Below are 25,385 nucleotides of genomic sequence, written 5' to 3' on the forward strand. Positions count from 1 at the left end.
TGTTCAAAGCAGGAAGCCGCGACCAAAAGAAAGGAAAACGTCCTTATAAGCACTTAAGGTGATGATATGCATCTTCGAAAGAGTAAGTTTCTATCCAGAGCGGGATTAAAATACACTTCAAACAGGTAAAAGTGCGTGCACTTCAACACGCCTGCCACTGCGTCTGTGTGCATGTCCATTTTAAGCCCGACGTCTGACCGAGCGCGAGCGCGGTCACAGGTTTTCTCCGGGCTGGTACTGCGGCTCGGTGGCCGTGAAGTAGTCCTCCAAGAAGGACTGCAGGTACTCAAAGGTGTGTCTCTCGTCGGGCTCCCGCCTCCAGCACTGCAGCATCAGTTCATGGAGCGAGGCCGGGCAGCCGTGGGCGCAGGGCATCCGATAACCCCTCTCCACCTGCTCCAGCACCTCACGGTTGTTCATGCCTAAAGAGGAAAAACAGGGAAGGTAGATGGAGGGGAGGGAGACCATGCAGGGATTACTCACACATACCCAGCTTAGATTCAAACAAATTATTTAAACAGTAATACTAATCTAAACTCCCAAAACTTAAAATAATACTCTTACAAATAAAGCTATGGTAAACTTGCAAAAATGTGCAAAACCTTTAAAGCACAAAAAGAAGATGAGCCTTTATTGAACTGAAAATAAAACAATTTAACAAACGTGAGCATTGCTGAAGTCTACAGTAACTCTGAAGAAGTTGGGACGTTGTGTAAAATCTAAAAAACAGAACGAGCAGCCTCATAATATTTACAATCGAGTGCAATCAGCATCAAAAGTCGAAACTAAGAACTTGTATACAGTAGTCCCTTGATACATCGTGGTTCGACTTTTGCAGACTCGCTCTATCGCGGTTTGTGGACGTACAGTATTGGAAAAAAAAAAATGTACAGGCCACATGATTGTCAACTTTATTACTCGAGTGATTGGGACCGTACAGGATACAGTACTGTACAGTAAAAAGTTAACGAAAAAATAGGGCGCCGTCATTTTGCAGTTTTCTCAGTAAGCCTCCACTGTATTCCTGCTCATAATGACCACATTTCCCAGAAGGCAACAGGGCCCCACCCAGAAGCCCCATTTCCTTCTGCTGAAAAAAAAAACAGGTAAAGTTTTGATCTGATCGGCATCCAGCGGATGCAGAGAAGCCGCACTGAACCCACCGAACTGGAGCAGAACTGGAGCAGAACCAGACTTCCGACCCATCAGTGATTCTTGAGACCTGGTAACCCGCCCACGTGGACTTCCGAGCAGAAGCGCGCCGCTGAAGTTCTGGTGCTCCATCCGGAATTCAATAGGACTTTTTTCATGACTTTCAAATGGCCAATGAACAGCCCTCAGCGGATGCGCGCAGCCGATGATCCGGTAGTTCGTCTGAAGCTCAACGGCACGATTTTCATCTCTTTCAACCGACCGACGAGGATCTCCAAGCAGGGACACGCTGGTAAGTAAAATTTAGTGGCAACGTACAAGTATGTTGTTAAAATTAGTAGGTTTAAGAGTTTAGAACATTGTGAGCTTCAACGCTGAAGGGTCTGCAGAAACGGAACCGAGTCGGACCAGAAACGGACCGAGCTGCTGCTGTTCTGCAAAGACCGATAAGTACAATTTAGTAGCTACATATACAGTACTGCACATATGTTGTTACAATTAGTAGGTTTAAGAGTTTAGAACATTGCAAGAGTGTCAGAAGGGTTTTTAAAGCCTTAAAATATATATAAATACTAAAACATATATACAACGTCCCTACGTCACGGAATTTCACTTACTTTGTGCGGGTTTGGAACCAAACACCGGCAATAAATGAGGGACCACTGTATTTTTATATTAAAAGGAGGTCATTTAGATCTTTATGGCAGCAACACATTTTTAAAAAAAGTTTTAAAACTGTGGTTGTAAATTTGACTTATTTCATTCTGTTTGTTTATTTTAAATCGATGCATTTCAGTGAAGCGTATGCCACGTATCGAGCCGATTTGATTAATTTTACAGAATTCATCTGTGAGTAGCGGTTCTTGATTAGCATGTTAAAAAGCCTTTTATTTCCTAATATTTTATTTAAAAAACAATGCTGACAAATTGGCCATGATTGGCCGTTCTTCAAACACCTGCAGGTAAAGCAATAGTGCAAGAGAAAGAGTCCATAATATTCACCTTTTCAGCTTCGTTTTTAGCTCAGGGATCTTGTATAACTTTATGTCTCTTTATTAAAAACGTACTTATTTAAGCTGCTACTCCTCATATTAACACCTCATGTTTGAAACGCTTGATAAAACTTGTAGTCTGAGGCAAATCTTTCTCAAATTGAGCCCCAAACCAGCAGCTATGTAGGTTTTTATGTAAATATTTAACATCATATAGACAAGTGATGCAAGAAAAGTTTGCACTTTAATTTCGTTGTTCCCAACCTTTCCACAGAAAGATTATGAAAATATGAGCTATTCTTTTAAGGTCGGTGCTCAGACATCCTACTGGTCATCACAGCTCCTTTAATATTCAAATGTAACAGTGCATCAAGTTCTCCTGAACAACCGGAGTCTCCTCAACGACATGATGCAAAAATAAACTAGCATAGCAACAGGAAGTGCAAAGAGAATAGGTCATTTTTTAATCTATTTACCCGATTCACTCATCTTTTGTCATTATTGCCAGAATTGCTAGTCATAAAACACCAAGGTACAATAAGTGCCAACAGCAGTGATGGCACTTTTGGCAAGTGCTTGTAAGAGAATGATTGAAACTGAAGATCGATTCCTTTTGGTTTCACTTCCGTCTAGATCTGTGTTCTTTCTTTCTTTGTTTATAGTCTTTTCTGTTTGATTAGGTTTTCATTATTTCTAAAAAATAAAAAAGTTTGAGCCTCGAGTCCTGTCTGCATTCTGGGTCTGAAACCTGCCAATCCCGACAACGTCTTGGCTTTGCAGTGAGAAGTTCTTCACGCACAAAAAAAAAAAGATAAAGAAAAGCTTTATATCCGACGGAAAGAGTGAAACAAAAAGTCTAACGTCTTCTGAACGTGTACTTGAAAACTAATAATCTCACGTTTTTTCTCGTTTATTGTCAAACCATCAGATCTAGGTGCAAGTGTTCCACTAGCATTTTGCTTGTGAAAGAACAGTGTGACTTATCACACTCATTAAAACATGTAAACTCGGGAAACTGCAGGATCTCCATGCTAATTTACACAGTGGGGAGGTAGTTGTTTAAGAAATCCTTTCCCCTCCTTCTTCATTTAGCTGCAGTTCACTGTTGAGCAAAGTGCTTAAGCTGAAGAATCCAGTGGAGCTGTTTGGTAACGAGCAGAACGGTAATGAGGCTTCTGCGTCTCCAGGTGTATAAAACTATAGCTCTGATTCGCATGAATTTTTAACAATGGGAAGAATAATCTGAAGTCGGTACGATTTAGTACCTGGGTAGGGCACACGTCCTTTAGTGATGAGTTCGGTGAGCAGGATGCCGAAGCTCCAGACGTCGGACTTGATGGTAAAGCGTCCATAGAGTGCAGCTTCTGGAGCTGTCCACTTGATAGGAAACTTTGCTCCTGAAACCATGGAAACAGTGAAAATGTATTTACGACTAAAAATACCGACATAAAGGCTAATGTAGCTACTAATAATTACAGCACTGTTGAACCCCAGATCTTGTGTTTCTCGCAGACATCCCATCTCATCCCGCTACCTTGTCTGGCTGTGTACTCGTTGTCCTCGATGAGCCGAGCTAGGCCAAAGTCGGCGATCTTGCAGACCAGATTGTCTCCGACGAGGATGTTGGCCGCTCGCAGGTCACGGTGGATGTAGTTCATGCGCTCGATGTACGCCATCCCAGCTGCAATCTGCAGACCCGGAAAGACAAAAAAAAAAAAGAAGTTTTGGGCTCTGTAGTGGAAGTGTCTACGCTTCACTTTCGTCCGTCAGAGTACCGCTGGAGTACCTGAGCTGCCATGTCCACCAGCTGAGGCAGCTTCAGGTTCTGTCCCTCTCCGTCCTTCAGGAAGTCCAGCAAACTTCCTAAAAATGAAGTGACGTAAAATAAAATCAGAAAGTCCTAACAAGAAGAATATAAAAAGAAAATGTCACTACAATGTGTACATCTACAACTGATTCAAGATGGCTGCCACTACCAATTGAGCTTAGCAAACACAAAAATGGCAACAACTCAGCCAGTTTGACAGATAAGTTAAATTTTGGTGCATTAGTAGCCGAGAGTTATCTCCTACGCATATTCTGAGCACTAAAAGAGTGCATGAACTCATCTGTGTCTGTTCTTGTCTAACTTGTTCACAGATAAACATCGATGCTCCTCCTGAGATTGTAAACTACATAAAAACGACAGGTTATTTAAAAAAAAATGTACCTTTAAGAGATAGAAATGCACTAAGAGTAGGAAATTAAAAAGTGGTTACACGTTTAAATTATTTTAAAAGATAAGAGCGTTTGTGAGTGTTTTTAATTTTTTTACATAAACTGCTGCACTTAACTACCAGTAATTTTTACTTAAACCCGTTTTCTGTTACTTTCACTATTGAACAATTTTGTGTAAATCCAGACGTTAAAAAAATCTTGTTTTATAGATACAGTATTTCTATTGTTCTCATGATTTAAGTGACTTCTAACAATTTAAAATAAAGTGCACCCTTGTAGAAAAACAAATGTTTTTCAGTATTATACCTCATGTGTCTTGATTTGGGATTAAAAAAGTCTAATAGTGTGAATGCTTCATGAAGCATTCACACTGTTGTGAACCATTTTTCTTCTGTGCGTTATTTGGCACGATTCTCGTTCAGCAGTTTTCTAGTTCCATCCATCCATTATCTTTTATCCGCTTCTTCCATTTTAGGTTACGGGGGTCGCCGGTGCCCATGTCCAGCAATCACTGTGCGAGGGGCGGGGTACACCCTGGACAGGTCTCCAGTCCATCACAGGGACACAGAGACAAACATTCACTCTCTCACTCACACCTAGGGACAATTTAGAGTTACCAATCAGCCTAACATGCATGTTTTTGGTCTGTGGGAGGAAACCGGAGTACCCAGAGAAAACCCACGCATGCACGGAGACAACATTCAAACTCCACCCAGAAAGGCCCCCGGACTGGGATTTAAACCAGGGACCTGCTCGCTGAAAGGCAGCAGCTCTACCAGTTGTGCACCGTGCTGCCCAGTTTTCAAATTATTTCAACAAATCATATCAAAACGTTCAGCTCTTTCAGGACAATCCTGTTATGAGTTTTGGTATTGGTGCAACTTTAGCTTTTTTAAATATTTCACCTTTTCTGGCACTTTTTTAATCATAAAACATGAATTGAGCTCATTTTACAGCCTTCAAATCTTTAGATCTGTTTACAACCTTTTAATGTTCTGGTTCAGCTTCTTTCAGCTTCCTTGTGAAAAAATAAACCTCATTAGCTACTTTAAGCTAATTCCAGCTATTTGTTTTTTGCTAATTTCAGCTTTTTTTTCCAGATAATTTCCACTTTTTGTGCTTAATTGGGCAAACGTTTTTTTTTCTGCCTTCTTCTGCCAATTTAAGCTTGTTCTACTTTTTCAGCTACCTTGTTAGCATTTTTAGCTAATTTAAGCCGTTTTTAGATAAATGCAAGTTTGTCCACTGTAATTTCTACTACGTTCAGCTTAATTAACTTCTTTCTGCTAATTTCAGCTTGTTATGCTCCTCTCAGCTTATTTCTGCTAGTTTCAGCTTTTTCTGATATTTATAATAATAATAATAATGTCATCACAATGTCAGCACTGTATGTTTCCATACAATGGCGAAATTAGTCTCTGCATTTAACCCATCCACCACCAGGTGGTGCAGTGGGCAGCTATTGAAAGCGCCCGGGGGACATTTTGGGGATTAGACGTGCTGCCCAGAGACGCCACGTGATGTGCAGTGACTGGGGATCGAACCTGGGACTCTCGGGTCCCAAGCCGGCTGCCCTGCCTCTACACCATCTACTGTTTAGTTGTTTTACGTTAAATGTAGCTTTTTCAGCTAATTCCACATTCTTGGAGCTCATTTCAGCTCCTTTTGCTTTCCTCTAGTAGTTTAAGTTTCTTTTTCTCAGCTACTTTCAGCAAATTTTAGTGCTAATTTTAGCCTTTTTAGCCAATTTCCTAATTTTTGTACTACTTTCCGTTTATTTAAACCCAGTTCAGAAAAAATGTGTTCTTTCTGCTTTCTTCTGCTAAGTTAGGCTTGTTCTTCCATTTCAGCTATATTTCAGCACGTTTTTAGCTAATTTCAGCTGTTTTTCAGCAATTTCTTCTGCAACAAGCATTCACACTGCATTTTCACAGGAAATGCAGTTTCTTTAATTTCTGTTTAAAAGTCTCAGGTTTCCTCCCACTGTGATGGCAGCAGTTCAGATCTCCATCGTGTCAGTGTGGTGACGGTTTATGCAGCCCCTTACCTTGGCTCATGAACTCAGTGATAATGTAGATGGGCTCCTCAGACACGACGGCGTAGAGCTGCACCAGCTTGTCGTGCCGTAGTCTCTTCATGATCTGAGCCTCCTCCAGGAAGGCCTCGGGGGACATGGTTCCTGGCTTCAGAGTCTTCACCGCTACCTTGGTGGTGCCGTTCCACATGCCTGGCATACAGACGAGGAGACGTTAGACAACAGAGACTCACACGCAGAGTCTTACTCTGCAGGTGTATACACAGACTTCTCTGTCATAGTGATGCTAAAAGCTGCATACATGCAGATGTGATTTGCCCTGCTTATATATAAAACAGTGCTGTTGTGATCCATCATGTGGTGAGTTTCTGGTGCATGCACATGATTGTTATTGTGGAGAGCATGCATGATGTGACATGGTGAGGTGAAGAGGCAACGAGGTGAAGAGGATGAGGGGTTTTCTGGTTTTCTTAGACCAATAAAAGCTGCACCTGAGTTACAAGGACAGGCACAGATCTCTGCTTGCTTCAGGCAGAAACCCAAAACACTCAGAGCCAGTCACTGAAAGTTTGTGACTTAAATCTGCAAAAACACGGGAATACCATCAAATCTGTCAGGATGGAAAAGGACACTGAGCTCTATAAAAAATCAATCTTTGCTACATGGTGTCATTTTTTTTTTCTCTGTAGAGTTGGCAGAGGCAGTCTCACCCATCCATACGTCCCCGAAGCAGCCCTGTCCCAGCTTCCTTTGCAGGGACAGTGTTTCCCTCGATACCTCCCAGGCATCTCGCCCAAGACCCAAAGTGAGGGGGGTGGAGTTGGGGCAGGGCTTGGTCAGGTAATAACACAGCCCATCATTAGTGCCTGAGACGGGGGAGAGGTACCAAAAAAACAGGATGGAGATGAAGGAGAGGACAGAAAGGTGGTTGAGGAATGGAGAAGAGAGGTGAAGTGATGGAGAGATGGGAGGGGGTGATAAAAAAAAAGGGGGATGTGAGATTTCAAAACATGCACATGCAACCAGGGGGATGGGGAAGGAAACATCTCAGCACACCTGGATGTGAAATGCAAACTCATCTTCTATGGTTTTAATTGTATTGTTCAAACTGTTGTTGACGAGCTGCATCTCAGTTTTGTTTGTATTTTCTATACGCGAGTGCAGATCAACAGGTTTTACCGTTTGTTAGTGAGGTCTCCACCCCAGAAACATGATGCAGACTCAACGCTGCTTTAATATTTTCATTCAGGCGTGCTTCTGATGTTATCCTCCCCCTCCCTCTTTAACAAACCCCCACCAGTCCTACCCATCCAGACTTCTCCAAACTGGCCGTTGCCCAGTTTCTTAATCAGCTGGAGAGACTCGCGAGGAATCTCCCACATATCCTTGGTCTTCACCGATAAGTCGGCCAGCTTAGGCATGCCCCGCTTACAGCTGCCAATCAAACGGCAGCACAGTCCCGCCGCTCTCTCTGAGGGAGAGCCGAACAGACAGACAGACAGATAAAAAGGGAGACAAGAAACCAGAGCAAGAGCAGAAATAAAAGAAGAAAACGCATTGCTTACGTGAAAAATCAATCACAAGTAAAAGTAAAGAGGATCAACAACAAGCACAGGGCGAGCGGCAGCACAGAGATGCTGTTTGATGCTCACAAAGTGCAGATTATTGTCCATTAGCAACTTCAGCCACTAGAGGGCAGGTTTACACTGACAGGCAGCAGAGGAAGTGCAAGATGGTATGTCACACAAACTGAACTGGTAACCAGTCAAAGTGTTTTCATCAAGAACAAAAATGGTCAAGTTTATATCTGAGATATGCTGTTTGGGGATCAAAATGTCTAGCTCAGCATTTTTGTTATTAAGGAGCTTTGTAAAATTATTTTACATTCATTAAGGTACATTTGTTTGTTTTCATTCAACCTTTATTGATACAGGTTAATCCCACTGAGCCTCGAGGACTCATTTACAAGAGGGACCTGATTGCAACAAAGAATGATGACAACAATGGACAACAACAGAGAGTTATAAAAGAGACATACACAAACATACAATGTTGCAGACTTTTTGCGTACAACCTGATTTTTCAGAGTAAAGAAAAGAAGTCACATGAATGCAAAGCGATAAAATGTACAAAGTGGAAACAAATAGAAACAAGAAAGTTGAACATGTACTTTACTAAATTTGCACAAAGGTCAATTGTTATTGCATGATGCATATATGTATTTTTATTTTCTGACAGTTTAGATCAGCGGTTCTCAAACTGGGGTCCCCGGACCCCCGTGGGTCCACGAGCCGGTGCTTGGGGGGAGGTCCACAAAATATATATATTTTTTTTTTTCAAGCACATAGATGTTTAACAACCTGTTAAAATACACCAAAATGCAGGAAATCACATTTACTTTATTAAAATTTTTCTGGGGGAGGACCCCCCCAGACCCTCCCCACCCCCCACGGTTCGCCCGCTATTTGCGTTCTGGCATCAGTCGGTTTACAAATTAAACCCATTGTTTAATTTGAGCTGGATCCTGCCTGAACAAGATCCGGGAACGCTCTTATTTTGACAGGGTGCGTTCCGGCAACTGTTTGCTTGGATCGGTAACTCTCAGATTTACTAATAATAAAGTTATGGACAAAATATGGCGGTCTTGTCGTTTTGGGAGCCATGCTTGAACCGTGTCGCTCCGCTCTGCTGCTGAGACGATAAATAACTCCGACATCTCCACTGCATGTGTTTTATGACCATCTGGATGCTCGTCACCCACAGCACACATGTGACAAAGAGTATATACTCAAAGCGAGAGCGATTCCTGCCCCTCTTTTCCTCTGTCACTTTAACACATTTTTTTTAGTTTTTTAGTTTGAGAAAGCACAATTTAGATATTTTTTTTGTAAATATAAAAGTACTGTTTAAAAAATGTTAGTACTCTATTCTTTGCTAACAAAGTATATTCACATTAGTCCTCAGCGGCTGTTTTTAATGGTGCTCTGGATGCTTTTCACCCACAGCAAGCACGCAACAAAGAGTAAACTCAAAGCAAGAGTGATACCCGCCCCTCTTTTCCTCTTTTGCGTTGACGACATGTTTTAGCTTTATCGATGAGTTTGTCAAAGCACAATTTTGATGTTTTTTTGTTTGTTTCTGTAAACACAAAAGTAATGTTTAATAAATGTTAGTATTTTTCTAACAAAACATATTTTATGCCATTAAACAACTTGTCAGGTTCTTGTCTTGTGAGCATGCGTGTTCCCCAGGACCCCACCCCAGCCGACAAGCCTGCTATTTGCGTTCCGGCGTCGATCCGTTTACAAATTAAGCCCTGGTTAAACCCTGCTTGGTCCAACTACTGCTGTTATGATTCTGTTCAGTTTTATGTAAAGAGTTTTCTGTAATAATTTAAAGACACATTTATTATGTTCATTATATGAGTAGGTACAGTTTTAAAGTGCTTTTTTATGCTGTTAATTTTCTCAAAACTATAATTTTTGGAAGTTGAAATTTAAAAAAGGTGTTAATTAAGTGTCTTGAATGAAAAATACACCATGTTTAAAAGTATAAACAAAATTATTAACACTATTAAACAACAGGTCTTAAGTATTTATGTTACACAAATATTTCCATTGCATTAAAGAGACAAATTTAAGAAAATTACTTAATAAGCATGAGGGTTATGAGGGGGTCCCTGAAACTTTTTCTCTCCTGTAAGGGGTCTCTGAACCCCAAAAACTTTGAGAACCCCAGGTTTAGATAATGAAGGCATTTTTAAGTATTAGAAATCTGAAGTCGAAGCCTTTTTTTTAGACAAAAAGGCGGAGTTTGTGCGTTACCTGTGTAGTGCTGGACCAGCTGTGGAACAGTGTCGAACTGTGATCTGGTGGTGATGTAGTAGCCTCCGTTGTCTAGTTTTCGAATCTTATAATGTTTGACGTGATCTCCCTTGGTGTCGTCCCAGTCACGGATGGACAGAGAGTAGGCACCTTGGACATGAAGCGGCAAAGAAAAAGAAAAATGATTAAACTGGATTTAGATGAAGGACAGAAAAAGAGAGACTTTTTTTTTACAAGACAATGAGGGTGTGTGCTGAAAGTGTTTCCTCCTCACCCTTGGTGGTCTCACTCTCTCGTATGAGGAAAGTTCCTCTCGGGTTCTCCTGAGCCAGCAGCTGTCTCTCTGCATCCTTCCTCCCCATCTTCCCAAAATACCACCTGTCGCCACGGGAACACCACACAGGTGAGAGCAACAAAACACAACACTTGACCTCTGCCTTCAGACTACATTTCAATCAGTGATTCAATCCTAAAGCATGCTCTTGCATTGCAGTACACAAAGCTGTCGCCGCTGTGTGTGTGTGTGTCTATATGTGTGTATGCATGCACTCACTCCTCAGCTTGTATGGAGTCAACGGGAGCAACATAGTTGGAGGGGATGTAACCCGAGCGTCCGGTGTCCAGAGAGCGGGCTTCCCACCAGTCACCCTCGCTAAAAACACAAAAACTATTCATGTCAAGTTAAAGGCATTGGGTGGTATTTAAACACAACCAGAAGAATTTAATGTACACACTCAAAGAGCACTCGTTTCCAAAACCCCATGAAACATTTAGTCAGTTTTGAGATCCTCTTCTTGCTACGTTACTCCTATAAGATGTAATTTTCCTTTTGGGCATCCCATGCTAACACATCTGGTCTAACTACAGCTATGTGCGTCGCATTTGTGCTCACGTGTTGTTGATGATTTGGAATTTCTCTCCTTTCTGGAAGGTTAGGTCATCTTCGGTGCGAGCGTCGTAGTCATACAAAGCTATGAAGAAAGTGACGCCGACGACTGCGGGAGAAAACAAATCGTTACATCTCAGTTTTTCCTGCTCCGACTCCAATTCCTGATTTTTGTAAAGCTCCAACCTACCAATTACAATACAAAGACACATAATAAACAACGTCAACTAATTAGTTTATGTTCTAGCAGAAAGAAAACAGTTTTATGTCTATGTGTGTCACCAAAATACACATTTCCTCCAGGTTTTCAGACAGAAGAACTTGTATAAATAAAATAAAAAAAATTAAAAAAAACGCAGTATACTGCATCTCTTAAATTTTTGCACATGTCAAAGCAAAAGACTGCACTATATCACTTGACTTTTTTTGCTTGAATTATTAGAGCTGCGTTCAACTGAATCTTCTGAAAAATCATCTTAAAATCCCTCGGATTTACTGTTGGACGTGTTAAATCCATTAATTTTACTGTAGCTGCACACATTGCAAATTACAGCTTGATAATCACAGCAATTAAACCATTTCATTTTTGCTTACATTTGTCAACCTGCCAACAAATTATAGGTGTTGCCAAGAAAGTTGGACTCAGAAATGTTGCCTGTTTAAGTGGCAGCTGGTACTTAAATGGAAAACCTCAGGCCGTATGTTCCTGAGCAGGAGGATGTTTTGCAGACAGACCTCTGCAGAGAATTGTTTCCTTTCAACCTGAGCTTCCTTTGACTTTATTTTTATTTTTAAACACCTCAGAGATTTTATAAAAAGCTAACTTTGTGACTTCTTAACTCAGTAAAAACTTCTACATTGAAGGCGTGCTAGAAACTCAGATTTAAGGCCTTCGTGCTCGAAGTATACGTTGTGGATAACTCTCAGCTACTTTCACACCAAGATTTAACTCAGTATTAGTAAAACTGGCTGAGTTAAAGCCATTTTTGTGTTGGTTTAAGTCAATTACCTGTGGCAGGTTTATACCAAAAGTTATCAGTTGAAGATAATTTAATGATTTTGTTTTGAGTGTTTCATTACAATCGTTTCAGTGGTTTATGAGATATTTTGCCAACAAGCACACACATGAACACACACTCACCAACAAAAACGATCACTTTCACCTTTGATAGCAGGCAATGTTCAGCACTTAGTTATTAAAAAATAAAATAAAAATCTATTTTCTGAGGGTCAGATATGTCGGTCAAAGAAAATCAATTGATTCTGGTTGATGCGCCCCTTCAGTTCATTCTCAGCGTTTTCCATTTATGAGCTGTATGTAGAGCTGTGATTTAAATATTTTAATGTATTTTAGTTCATAAATTGGCACAAAATGATAACAGATTTATAGAGAAAGTGCTTTTAGAGTTTCAATAATACCCATAAAGCTAATTTTTCTTCTTATACAGTCCCTCGCTACTTTATGGTTCGACTTTTGCGGATTCTCTCTTTTGCGGTTTTTCAAAGTAAGATTGAACATGAGGGGAAAAAAATAATTATACACTGCACATGATTGTCTACTTTAATATTACTCATGTGATTGGGAAAGTACTGGATACTGTACAGTAAAACATTAATGAAAAAATAAAATACTTCAGACAGGCTCTGCCATTTTGTAGTTTTGTCTCAATAAGCCTATACTGTATTGACACTCATAAGGACTACATTTCCCAGAAGCCAACAGTGCCCTGCCCAGAAGCCCCGCTGCCTTCTGCTGAAATACGCAGAGGGAAAGCTTTGATCTGATCCGAAAAATTCTGTGCTTATTTATACAGTAACTTCGGTATCCAATGGATGCAGAGAACTGCACAGAACCCACCAGGAACCAGATCAGAACCGAAGCAGAACCGGACCCCCAGAACCATCGGTGAACCCGAGAGCTAGTAGCTGGCCCACGAGGACCCCCGAGCAGGGGACGCTGTAGGTCCAGCCTCTCTCTGGAGCTCACCGCCACTACCCCGAGCCAGAGAGCCGACCAGAACCGACAGCGTAGATCCATCAAAATGAAACCAAGTCGGAGCGGAACCGAGACGCTGCTGTTCTGCAGAGCTGGTGAGTAAAATTTAGTAGCTACATATAATTATGTTGTTAAAATTTGTAGGTTTAAGAGTTAAGAAAATTGCAAGAGTGTAATAAAGCCTTAAAATATATATAAAGTAAAATAAATATAATGTCGGTACTTCTCAGATTTTCACTTATTGCGGGGGGTCTGGAACGTAACCCCCACAATAAACGAGGGACTACTGTAGTAGTTAAAACACCTTTTTAAGACTTTTTTTGTTACAAGCCTCTGCACACAGACACACACAGATACATGCCTCCATGTTGATGGCCTGTGTTGATGCTGGGGAAGCCAGTTCCAGGTAAGAAGGTCTTGTTATAGTCCGGGATGCTCTGAGTGGGATCGGAGCAGTAACGGCCCTGATGCAAGGTCTCGACTGACCGTTCATCTGCGTTGCTAGGCGACAAGTCTGTAGCATCTATTCCTGACGATGTTGCGTCTTTTGATTTGGAGGACTTCTTCTGCTTGCAACAGGTGCACCCCATAATAACCAGCAGGGAGACAGAATCTGCAAAAACAGTCATAATTTTCTTAGTTTTGAGACTTATTTTGCTCTTTGTTCATATTGTTACAGGGATTACTTAAATTACCAGACGACTAACAGCAACATCATGATCAAAATGCTAAACTCGGTGTTGCTAAATGCTCCTGATGTCCTCCCAAGTCACGTCACCAAGCCTGACTCTACAGAATAAAGCTGGTGGAAAGTGAAAGCAGCTCCCATTACAACACAGAGAGATCAAAATAACTATAGAGAACTATAATATAAAAAAAAAACTTCCCTTGAACAGGAGGAGGCGGAAGGAGGAATTGAGTTAAAGCAAGAAGGAGAAGTTAACTTTTTTCCCCTCACCTGATGTCTTCCTCTGTCAGATCATCTGTCAATCACCATCGCCACTGGAAAAAAAAAATAAACGAGGGAGGAGCTGAGTGACGGCAGCTGGAACGAGAGAGAAAAGAGGGGGATGAGTGGCACGAGAACAGGAGATGGGGACTGTGAGAGGAGGGCTCGAGAGCGATAAAGCGTGAAAAAAAAAAATACATTTGTGGAGGCAGATGTGAGAAGACAGAAGTTAGAAAAAAGAAAAAGCCTGAGATAAGGAGAGACCGAGAAATGTGAGGTTAGCCACTTCCTTTTTTGCTTTGCCATTTCGAGAGAGGGTATTCATGAGCGCTCTGGTCAACAGTGTCTTGACTCACCGTCATGTACGTGGATGTTTGAGCTTGTGGTGAAATAGACAAGTAAATGTCATCAGAGGGAGAAGGGGGGTATCTGACACAGAGGGACAGTGTTTGACAATGATCACTGTGTCAGTGTGCTCTCATGTATGAAATCCTGACTTCCAGTTTTGAGCAAACCGCATTACTTCAACGCTGATGTTGATAAAGCAAAAAAAAAAAAAAAAAAACAAAAAAAATTAAATACAACATCAAAAGGAAATAACATACAGTAAAAAGCGTAACGTATTTCAGCTGTGAGCACAGATGTTTTCAAACTCAACAGTATGAGCTTACTTTATCAACAAAAAAATGCACATTTTGTGGCCAACCCAAGGCTCCACAGTTTAACTACAACTAGCTTAAATTGAAACAGGTTTTAAATGAAAGGCCTAGCATTCTTTGAAGGAATGTTTATCACCACCACTTTGTATTTTAAAGTTTTACCCACTAGCTACTACCACAGCACATTTTAGCACAGTATCTGTAAAACTGTTACATCCCTCTTTGTGATGGCTAATGATAAGGCAGCCATCTTGAATCAGGTTGACGCTGCCGTTCATGCTAAAGTGGTATCTCATTCTAATATGAGCCGTAGTCAACTTTATGTTTCTCTTCTTATGTTTCAGACAGAAATACAAACACTCACATAAACCCAGATTCTGAATAAATTATGAATAGGTAATGCTGCAGATGCTCCAACGTTATCTAGTCGTTTTTTATAACAGTGACAATCAAATACTGATCGATTCCATTATCTCCCGCCATTAATGGTGGCAGACAAGAATTACTATTGTTGGAGTGGTAGAAACAAGTGCATTTATCTCATCTACATGTTTATTCATTTAGAACAAAACACTAGCCGTTTAGTTTATCTGATCAGCATCAGAATAAACTTTATTATCATTGCACCGAGGGTTTCTTTCTAGGGGGTTTCTATTCCCCCCCATCAGCCTTGAGTTCTGCTGGAAGTCTCGATGATCCAAAATGGCCAGATTTGTGGGCGTTCCACTGGTCCGTGCTCATTAGCCTTCTCCAAGATCGGTTCCAACATGCTGGCAAGTTCCAGAAGACGCAAGTGGCCTACGGTTCTCATAAATCGCTTCCATCTTACGGTCGAGCTCGTAAATCAGCCGAGTCTGAGAGCTCGAAGCACGAATTAATCCTTCACATAAGGTCGGCAGCTTTGCCATGGCAGAAACTGTTGCCGCCGTCTTTCTTAATAGCCGATAACATGGATATCCGCTGGTGCCAAAAAGCAGAAACCCTGCTATCATGAATCCAATCATTTAAAAATCTTTGACATCCTCCAGAGACTACACAGAAAGGAACATCATCTTCCATTCTCCCCACGGATCCATGACGTACCCAGCTGCGTGCGTCTCAGCGGGGCAGGAGGGTTCTCCAGCACCCTTTTGCTCGGTTTAAAATTTTTTTTTATCAATTGCGTTGAAAGTCCAGCTGACCAAATCCATAACAGTAATTTACAATTTGGAAGATGTGTAAATAGAAGCTCCGATACAAAGGACAGAGAGCAAAAAGCAGGAGGAAGGCAGGAGAGGGAAGAAAGTATACTGTAGACTGCAAACAGCTAGTCTCAGCTATTAGCAACCCAAATGTTGTTTTGTTCTTATTATTGCACTCTTTTTTAATTTTTTTCTTACATATTTTTAGTGCAAGTTTCAGGAACCTTTTGTTATTAACATCCAAACCACACTCTTGAAAATGAACATTCTGAGCACTGACTAACACATGAAGAAAGATTCAAATCGCTCAGCTTTGGTCAGTTTTGATACCATCCTAGCACTTTCTCCACCTGCTTCTCGAGGAGCTGGTGTTTATTTCCAGCAGTCACTCCATGAGGGGCGGGGGACACACTGGACAGGTCCATCACAAGGACACAAACAAGACAAAATCATTCTCACTCACACTTGGGGACAGTTTAGTCAATAAACCAATTAGCCTAAAATGCATTCTTTTGTTTTGTGGGTGGAGACCAAAGTACCCAGATAAAATCCATACAACATGAGGAGAACATGCAAACTGAACCCAGAAAGGTCAGGGGGCGAACCTGTGACCTTCTGGCTGTGAGGCAACAACTCTAACCATTCCAATTTTGACATTTGTATTTTATATTCTTTTTAGTGATAATGTATAATATATATTTAATTAGATTAATCAAGTTAGAAATCTGGAAACCGTCTTGTCATGAAAATATTGGCCAAGTTTGCAACAATCTTTTTCTTTCATGGAAAATATTTGAAAGCCCAAATTCGTGTGAGGAGTCATAAATGACAAAAATGAATATATGCAACATAAGCTTGACGGGGAACATTACTCTTTTTTTACTGTGAAATTTGTATTTTTAGTTCATGCGTCTGTGTGTTTCACCGATACTCAGCTGATAAAATCTACCTACAGAGAGACTAAACGCAAACAGTCTTTAAATTGTATTTCCTGCTACCGTAGGGGGTCTCCAGAATAGAACAGTTTGCTGCCATGACATTTAGCCACAGAAAAAGTGACGAGATGAAAACATCTCCTTCGTTGTACAACTTCTAAACTTATAGTTCAGATCTTTAGAAGCAACTTTGTGTTAACAAGCTATGAACAACAAATATCTTACCTGCTGTAGAAATTTTTTAAGCGATCTTAGTTTGGAGAAATTATGATTAATTATCAAGGCGCTGAAAAAGTGGTTTTAGCCTCGTTCAGACCAACTCATCTCATCAGTCTGGTCAAAATTAAACTGTACAATCTACAACAGGAAATAATCTTTCCGCAAAACAAATAATATTTATACTGCTGCTTTAAGGTGCAGGCGTTTTTGGTCGAGTTGTTAGCGCCTGTTTGTATAAGTCAATATGTTTATAAATTCACAGGAAAAGGTTGGGTTGTATACAAATTACACAATGACAGTAAAGATGGTTTTATTTTAATTTCTATTAATTGTTGATTTTCAATCAACAACACTCTGGAGGTGGTTTACTTTAGAGATGAAGTAAAACGCTCTATTAATAGTGAGAGAGTGTGAGGTGGTCTTGGGATTGTAACCTGCAACCTTTCAAGCTGACTACTATGGGCTACAGCCACCCCGTCCACTGAGGATTGCAGGGGAAGTCACAAAAAGGAAGAATAATCCAAGTTGTGGTGGGGAGGGAAGAGAAATGTCATTTATGATGGACGAGAACTGCAAACTGTCAGTTTGGATCCATCCATTATATTTTACCCACTTCTTGCTTTTCAGGTCGTGGGGGTCACTGGTGCCCATATCCAGCAGTCACTGTGCGAGAGGCAGGGGACATGCTGGACAGGTCTCCAGTCCATTACAGGGACACAAAGACAAACGAGACAACCATTCACGCTCTCACTCACGCCTAGGAACAATTTAGAGTTACCAATCAGCCAATCAGCATGTAACATGCATGTTTTTAGCAGAAAATCCTTAAAAATCTCCTCGAACGTCACAGAAAACACAGTTTGTTACGGGCTGCGTCCAAAGAAAACATGTGCATATGCACAAGCTTTACATGTGAGGAACACACACACCTCACTATCAGGGAGACCATCGCGAGAGTTACAGGAAGTTGGCCCTGCTAGAGTTTCCTGTCCACCCCTCTGATGGCTCCCCCCTTTTCCTGGAAGCTGAAGACAGAGTCCATCGCACACCAAACAGCTGCAGGGACACAAACACACACCAACACACACTTTTTCCTCTTCCACTCCATCCAGCGGTCAGATGCTCACCTCTCTCTGTCTGTTTAGAAACGAGAAGTGGACGAGAACGTACCGTCCTTATCTCACCCTTTATCCGAACTCGTCTTTTTTTGTTGCTTCTCTCGGTCTGGTTGACGATCATAGACAAGGGTGACAATAAAAGAGTTGTACTCGTGCACACACACTGGGAAGTGTTTTGAAGTCAGACGAGAAAGTCATTGTTCTCCATTAAGTTCCTGTTGACCAGATACTCCTTGCCTTCCTCTCTCTGCGCGGTAAAAGCTGTAAAAAAAAAAATCTGAACTATTTTGCAGTTATTTAACTAAAATGCCCAATTCATTAATAGGAATGCATCTCGCCCACCGCCTTTCATCTCAATGTTTTCAACTGAGATCAGTTTATGGTGAGAAGGGCAGGAGCACCTCCTGGAGAAAGGAAGTTGTTGCCGTTAGGATGATTCAGCTACTGCTAGGCCTGTCGCGATAAACAATAAATCAATTAATCGCATGATAAATGAATATTATCGACCTCATGATCGTTCATCTGCTTTATTGTTTCTTCGTCTCTCTTTCTACTGAAGACAATGGATGACAAAAGACTCAACTCCGGTGCTCTTCACTGACCCCTCCCTTTCTCTTTAAAATCTGTTTTAACCGTCCAAAAATCACGTTTTTTGGACGGTTAAAAGCAGCTAAGTTGAGAAGCTAAGCTAACAGGCCGACCTCGGGGGGAAAACCTCTGTCTTGTCGAAGCTCCAAAATTCACAGTTGAAACCCGTGCCTTCATGTAAAAAAGTTGTTTTTCTCTGCAAAAAGAAGCTGAGAACTTGTTTACTGATTTTTTTTTTTATTAAAAGCTTTGTGACAAATGCTATGCTAAAGAGTTCAAATCACACCGAGCGTCCACCATTTTGAGAATCAAAGAGAGACAGCCCATGTCATGTCAAGGGACCTCTCTCCCATTTTTCTTAGAGACACGCTGCTCGCTCGCTCACTATCCATCCTTTGGTTCAAACAGTCATACTGCCATCAAATGGTCAAAAAAAGGTACTACACGCAAAACAAACTGGCCAACATTTCATCTTAAATTTCAAAACAAATTTCAAACAATATTATCATTTATCGCAATAATTTCTGAGACAATCACCCACTAAAATGTGTTATTGTGACGGGCCTAGCTACTACCACATTAAATTAAGTAAAATTTCTATGAAAAGTAAATTAGTTATTTTTGTGTCGGCTAAGGTTGATAAGGTCTGGCAGCCATCTTGAATTGGGTTGTCTCCAAATGTTAATACGTCGTAGAAGTTCATCCATTCATCGCTTTCTGAGATTTTCCACTAAAATCTGTCCAGTGCTTCATGGGAAATTTTGCTAATGGACCAACTAGTCAGTTAATACAGACGTTTCAATTAAGGATGTAACTCACAGTGACACACTAGCATGTGCTAGAAGGTTCACACATTTTCACACTTGTGTTGCCTCCTTTATTGAATATTTTGGTTTATGTTTCAAACTGCTTAAACCATTAGGGGAGAACAAGAGCAGACTGTAAAGTGTGTGTGTGTGTGTGTGTGGGGGGGGGGGGGGGGTCACAGTGGAACTGGAGCACGGCTTATTCGTTGCTCTTTTCTGCATCTGTGTAAAAAGAAGCCATGTTTAACGAGCACAAGTAGCCTTTTACAAGCATCCAGCAGAAACAAACGCGTGCAGCTGTATTTCAAACAACGTCTTAACTTTTGCACATTTAAGAAAAGAGTTTTTGTTGCAGCGTTAGAACTCAACCTCCCATCACCGTCTGTCACGGCAGACTTTTATAACGGCTCATAAATGCAAAGAAATAATCAAATTGGCCTCTGAAACACACACAGCTTCCTCTGCTGAGGAGAAGTGATGCTGATTTGTAAGCCCGACCTCAATGAGTGGGTAATATTTCTGTGACATCAAAGTATTCTCAACCTTTGACATTTGGCATGTCTCTTTGCTTGTTTCACTCATAAACTCAAATAAGGTGGTCTGAAGACAAACAGTTGTAGTGACAGTTTCACAGTTCACTGACGTGACTATAAACAGCCCAGCTGAGAATACTCTACCAAAGAAACTGGCTTTAGGCATATGTCGGCTTTATCTCTTAGTGTGTTCAGCACTGAAAATTTAATTATTACTGCCTGCAGCTGAAAGTTTGTGTGTCTGTTAGCAAAATATAAAATGAATCACTCAATCATTAAAAAAAACCTAAAAATAACCAATTTACATTTTTATTAATTACCTAATCAACAACTCCTAAAGCTTTGAAGTCAATCAAGATGGCTGCCACAGCAAATCTGAGTAATCTCAGTCAGTTTTAAGGCTACTGAGCTAAAGGTTAAAGTGGTAGTAACAGAGAGTCATTCACAGCACATACTGTGAGTGTGACATCTCACAATATAGCGTGTGATTGTGCGTGACGTTCTTTTCCAGGTTTGAGCAAAACTCAATTCTCACCATGATACGAGCTCAGTCCAAAACTCTGGCATAAAAGGTGGCGGGCGATCTGCATTCATTCAAGAAATGCTAGGCCTCTTGATAGTAATTTGACTAAACTGGAACAGAAAAGTTGCAGCATAATTTCATTAATCCATAACAGACTTCTTGAGACCTGTCTAGGGTGCACCACCTCTGGCCCAGTGATAACTGGCTGACTGTTTCTTTGTGTGCGTTTGGAGTGTCTAATTGAAATGTATCACAGATCATCAACTAGGGTTTATCTTTGACCGTTTCACCAGAAAACAGTCAAAGCAGAAATACTGCACTTAATGCCAGAAAGTGAATGTAATACTGTAACCAGTGATGGGCAAAGCTAACTAAAAAGTTAGCTTTGCTTGCGCTAAACCGCTAACCGCTAAGACGACTGTCACTGCATCATACATCTTCGTCTCCTTCCAACTGAAGCTGCGTCAGCCAATCGCATCTTGTCACCTGCACACGTAGTAAGCTAATAAGCTAACAAACTCTTCTAGGCATGAAGAGGGTTGTAAATAAAATGTTAAAGGTTTTCCAAAACTCTAAAAATGAAGCAATATCTGATCATTTTAAGTAGGAATGCACAATATTGTTGGCATGGTATTGGTATCGGACGATATTAGCAATAAAATTAAATATCGGACATCGGCCATTCCATCAAAATAACTCACCGATATAAAAGGCTTCTGTTTTAAGTTATTTTTTAATTTATGAAACTATCAAGAATTAATGCACTACTACTTACGCGCTTTTCACTTGTCACTTGTGAACAGGTTGAGTTCAGATTTATGAAAATTTACAAATTTGCACTGTTCGAGTGTTGTCATCGTGTTAGAGAGTAAATGTCATGAACATAATCCAAGTTGAAGTGTTGCATCATTTCCAGCTGCCTTTTTGACATCTGCATTTAGTAGCAGACCAAACTGACAAAGACCATGCAGAATAATGTAGTATTTTAATTCCACAGCAGAGAAAACTATGTAGTCTCTGGCCTAGGAAAAAATATTGGTATTGGTATCAGTTATCAGCCAAATGAGTTTTAACATATTGGCATATATCGACCAAAAATCCAATATTCCTAATTTTATGTAGTTGAAGCTTTGAAAACTTTTCTTGAGTTTCTTTCATGCTTCAGTCACCTCACCCGTTTTTAAAAATCACTTATCTTTTTATCACTGTCTTTATCATCATTCAAAAGGCAACACAGTATTTGACCAGCCATGTTTTGTTTTTTTGCTCGTGGATTATTATTTCGTTTTAGACGAATCAATGAGAGACTAAAACCTATCAGGTTTATCTGTACACCATATATTCATGGTCCTAAAGTTGTGTCATGAAACACTAAGTTGAGGTCTCTCTTACTTATGACACACACTGCCTGACCCAAAAAAGAGTTGCCACCTGGATTTAACTAACCAAACAGGTACGAGCCTCCTATTGTATAATTACTGGATGGGTGATTATCTTTCACCTGGCAACAAGTTATTGAACCCCAACTGGTGCAATGAGTTGCTTCTCATTTCTTAAACAACCACGTCGAAAGACACATGGCGTGGCCGTGGAAAAGATGTCAGTCTGTTTGAGAAGGGTCAAATCATTGGCATCGAGCAGAGAATGCATCTAAGGAGATTGCAGAAACTACTAAAATTGGGTTAAGAACTGTTCCTTGTGATGGGCGCATCAGGGTAAGAAGAGAGGCAGGTGAAGTGATGCACCCATCATGCCTGGTGCCTACTCTACAAGTCTGTGTGGGCAGTGCTGTGATCTGGGGTTACTGCAGTTGGTCAGGTCTAGGTTCAGCTCAAAGAATGAGGTCAGCTGACTACCTGAATACACTGAATGACCAGGTTATTCCATCAATGGATTTTTTCTTCCCTGATGGCACGGGCATAATTCAAGATGACAATAGGATTCATCAGGCTCAAATTGTGAACGAGTGGTTCTGGGAGCATGAGACATCATTTTCACACATGGATTGGCCACCAGAGTCCAGACCTTAACCCCATTGAGAATATTTGGGATGTGTTGGAGAAGGCTTTGTGCAGTGGTCAGAATCTGCCATCATCAATGTAAGATCTTGGTGAAAAATGAATGCAACACTGGATGGAAATAGATCTTGTGACATTGTAGAAGCTTATTGAAACAATGCCACAGTGAATGCATGATGTAATCAAAGCTAAAGGCGGTCCAACGAACTAGTGTGTGACCTTTTTTTGGTGGCAACTTTTTTTTTTTTTGATGACAGGCACTGTATTCTTTCTATAACGGTTGCAAAACAAATGAAAACAGTTCTCATAAAAGAAATTAGAAAACAGTGTTGTGGTCGTTAAGACGGACGCGTTGTTATTATGCCCTTCTTTAGTAAAGTTATTATCAGAATGAGGTCCAATCTAATGAACCCGTCTCTTTTTAAGCTTTTGGTTGTTTTTACACCTGAAAATGTTCACAACATGATACAGAAGCCACCACATTTCAGTCTTTATAAAGTGGAATTTATGCATGTGTATATGCCAGAAATTTTTATTTCCAAAAGAGAAAGTGAACTTTGACTCATCAATTAACTATTTCACCAGAATTCTAGTCACAAACACCAACAATATCAGTTCAAAATTAAATCTACAACAAATACACAAAAGAAGGCCTCAAAGCCTGGTTAAAAAGCCCCTCGCCGGCTGTTTGTATTTTAAAGGCCTCTCTTATTGATGCAACATGAACTTAAGAAGTTCATTTTATTTAACTAATGTCCCCTGCTGAGATTTCCCCACCAGTTTGTCACTTGTGTTGCCTTTTCTCCTCTTGATCGCTGCAGAAAGTAACTGCATTAGCAAATAACATCAAGTTTTAATGGAAAACTCTGGTCTTTATGGTGCTGCTATGTGGAAAAAATACATAGAGAGTCTGTTTTCAGTCGATTACGTTTAGGAAAGTTCCTGCTTGTTTAACAACCAATCCACCAAATCAAGTTCCCCATGTAACGCTATTTTGCAGAAGCTCCACTAACGAATAATGATGCAGCCGGACCGTTACGCTCTGCTGACATGGCTGCTGTAAAAATAGGTGTGACCGCAGAATAAATGTACTGAATAAGTTCAGGGGGACTGTTTCCACGGCCACACAGCAGGCCGGCGTGTTCGCTCTGAACAATAAAAGGAAGCAACCACATTCTGACCTGAAAACCACCAGCGAGCGCTCTGTGCATTCCTATAAAAACATCACAATAACATCACCCTCCATCACCGCCGTCACACTCACAAACATCCAGATCCACATGACACACCCTTTTCCTGCGCAGGGAAACTGCAGATAAGCTGCTCCCTGTGGGAAAACTTCCTGTGGTTTCTTTGTCAAAACACACAAAAATCCTTCGAATCCCTTTTTTTTTTTTTTAAATAGTGATTTTATTCAAATCCAGTGTGAAGATTCTCTCGTTCACCTTTTACCTTTTTCCTCAAAGCTCGTCTCGGTCTAACTCGGCCTCCTGAGCAGGAAACTCAACAGGATGCAGAGTGTGAGTGGGGCAGGAGTGATAGGACAATGGGAAGCAAGCCGTCACTGGACCTTCACACACTCAGAGGTGCGCACACTCCAGCAGAAAGGAGATGGATGAAGGAAACTGGGAAAGTGAGGACGTAACCAGATTGTTGGTCGGTTTGACCCCTTTTTTTTTTTAAAGCATCAGGAGATCTGTGGCATGAACAAGTGCAGGTGTCGTACTTTATCCTGAATGAGCTTCAACTGGTATGTCCAGTAGAAACCACATCCAACGTCCCTTTCCTTCCTGCCGAGCCCCGAGGCCAGAGACGGGAAGTGACCTCGTAAAGAAACAGGAAGTGATGAAGTCCGGCCTTGGACGAACCAATCGTGGATTTTTTCCCCCCACATCTTCTAATTCTCATCGTTATATTTCTACACAGCTCTAAACTTTTTAGGATTGTGAAACTAACTTTTACACAAAAACACGGAGACGTGTGCTCAGATTAAAGAGAAACACCTCTGATGGATGTAAAGGAAACAGGCAGTCCAAGCTTTTCCTCAAGGTGGTTTCCTGTGGACGTGTGGCCAGACAAATCACAGCCACACACATTAAAATGATGTTAAACATAACGCTGAACGATTCACAATTATATTTATCAAAACAAAACCAATGTGAGAATTATTTCAATCATAAATGTCCAAGCGTTTATTCCCAAAATGAAAGACTGAAAACTTTTTTTTATTTTTTAATCTGTATACTTTCTAGTTTTCACATGAGATTATTTTGCAGCTGATTAATATACACAACATCCTCTGTGGTATTCATCAGTCCACACAGCTAAAAACCACACTTCATCATCAGCTTGTCACAGACAGCTGCTGTCAAACTTCCTTTTATTTAAACAGGCTCTCCAACTTTCATAAAAAAAGAAGCCACCACTTTGAAAAACTATTTTCAAATAATGAAAAAGCCGCAAGGATGGAGTAGCATTGATACTACTTTAGTTTAGACACTTCAAAGTATTTTACTACCTTCAAATACGTTTTTTATTTACAGAAATTAGCACCGGAGTGGCAACATTAAAGAGTAAAATCTACTCTGTCCTTCGTTTTTACATTTTTATGGGGATGCGTTTCAAAAACACGCTGAGAACTTGAAAAAAATGTCGTTTTAAATTAAAATACAGGAAGAATGTCATACCTGAAGCTGTAGTCGGTGAACCCCGCCGTCGGCGACTACAGAGAAGAGCCGCGCGCCGCATAAAAGT

At 40.7% G+C, this 25,385-nt stretch overlaps 1 protein-coding gene across 1 annotated transcript; it reads right to left on the minus strand.

Moving 5' to 3' along the window:
- On the minus strand, nt 1-25,385 carry yrk (Yes-related kinase). Its single transcript, XM_037692845.1, has 13 exons — nt 25,319-25,385; nt 14,061-14,147; nt 13,452-13,715; nt 11,113-11,215; nt 10,774-10,872; nt 10,495-10,598; nt 10,221-10,370; nt 7,703-7,867; nt 6,409-6,588; nt 3,931-4,007; nt 3,679-3,832; nt 3,410-3,541; nt 1-422 (listed from the first exon to the last, which is right to left on the minus strand). The coding sequence occupies exons 3-13, from the start codon at nt 13,690-13,692 to the stop codon at nt 214-216; spliced, it is 1,614 nt and encodes a 537-aa protein (XP_037548773.1). The 5' UTR covers nt 13,693-13,715; nt 14,061-14,147; nt 25,319-25,385; the 3' UTR covers nt 1-213.

The sequence above is a fragment of the Nematolebias whitei genome, chromosome 19, assembly GCF_014905685.2.
Source record: "Nematolebias whitei isolate Nwh7 chromosome 19, NemWhi1, whole genome shotgun sequence".
Taxonomy (NCBI): domain Eukaryota; kingdom Metazoa; phylum Chordata; class Actinopteri; order Cyprinodontiformes; family Rivulidae; genus Nematolebias; species Nematolebias whitei.

Excerpts from the sequence above, each read along its gene's own strand:
- yrk (XM_037692845.1), bottom strand. The coding sequence starts at position 13,692 with ATGGGGTGCACCTGTTGCAAGCAGAAGAAGTCCTCCAAATCAAAAGAC. Across the intron at positions 7,868-10,220 it reads GCTGGTCCAGCACTACACAG|AGAGAGCGGCGGGACTGTGC; the intron begins GTAACGCACAAA and ends GCTCTCCCTCAG. Across the intron at positions 3,542-3,678 it reads CGAGTACACAGCCAGACAAG|GAGCAAAGTTTCCTATCAAG; the intron begins GTAGCGGGATGA and ends CCATGGTTTCAG.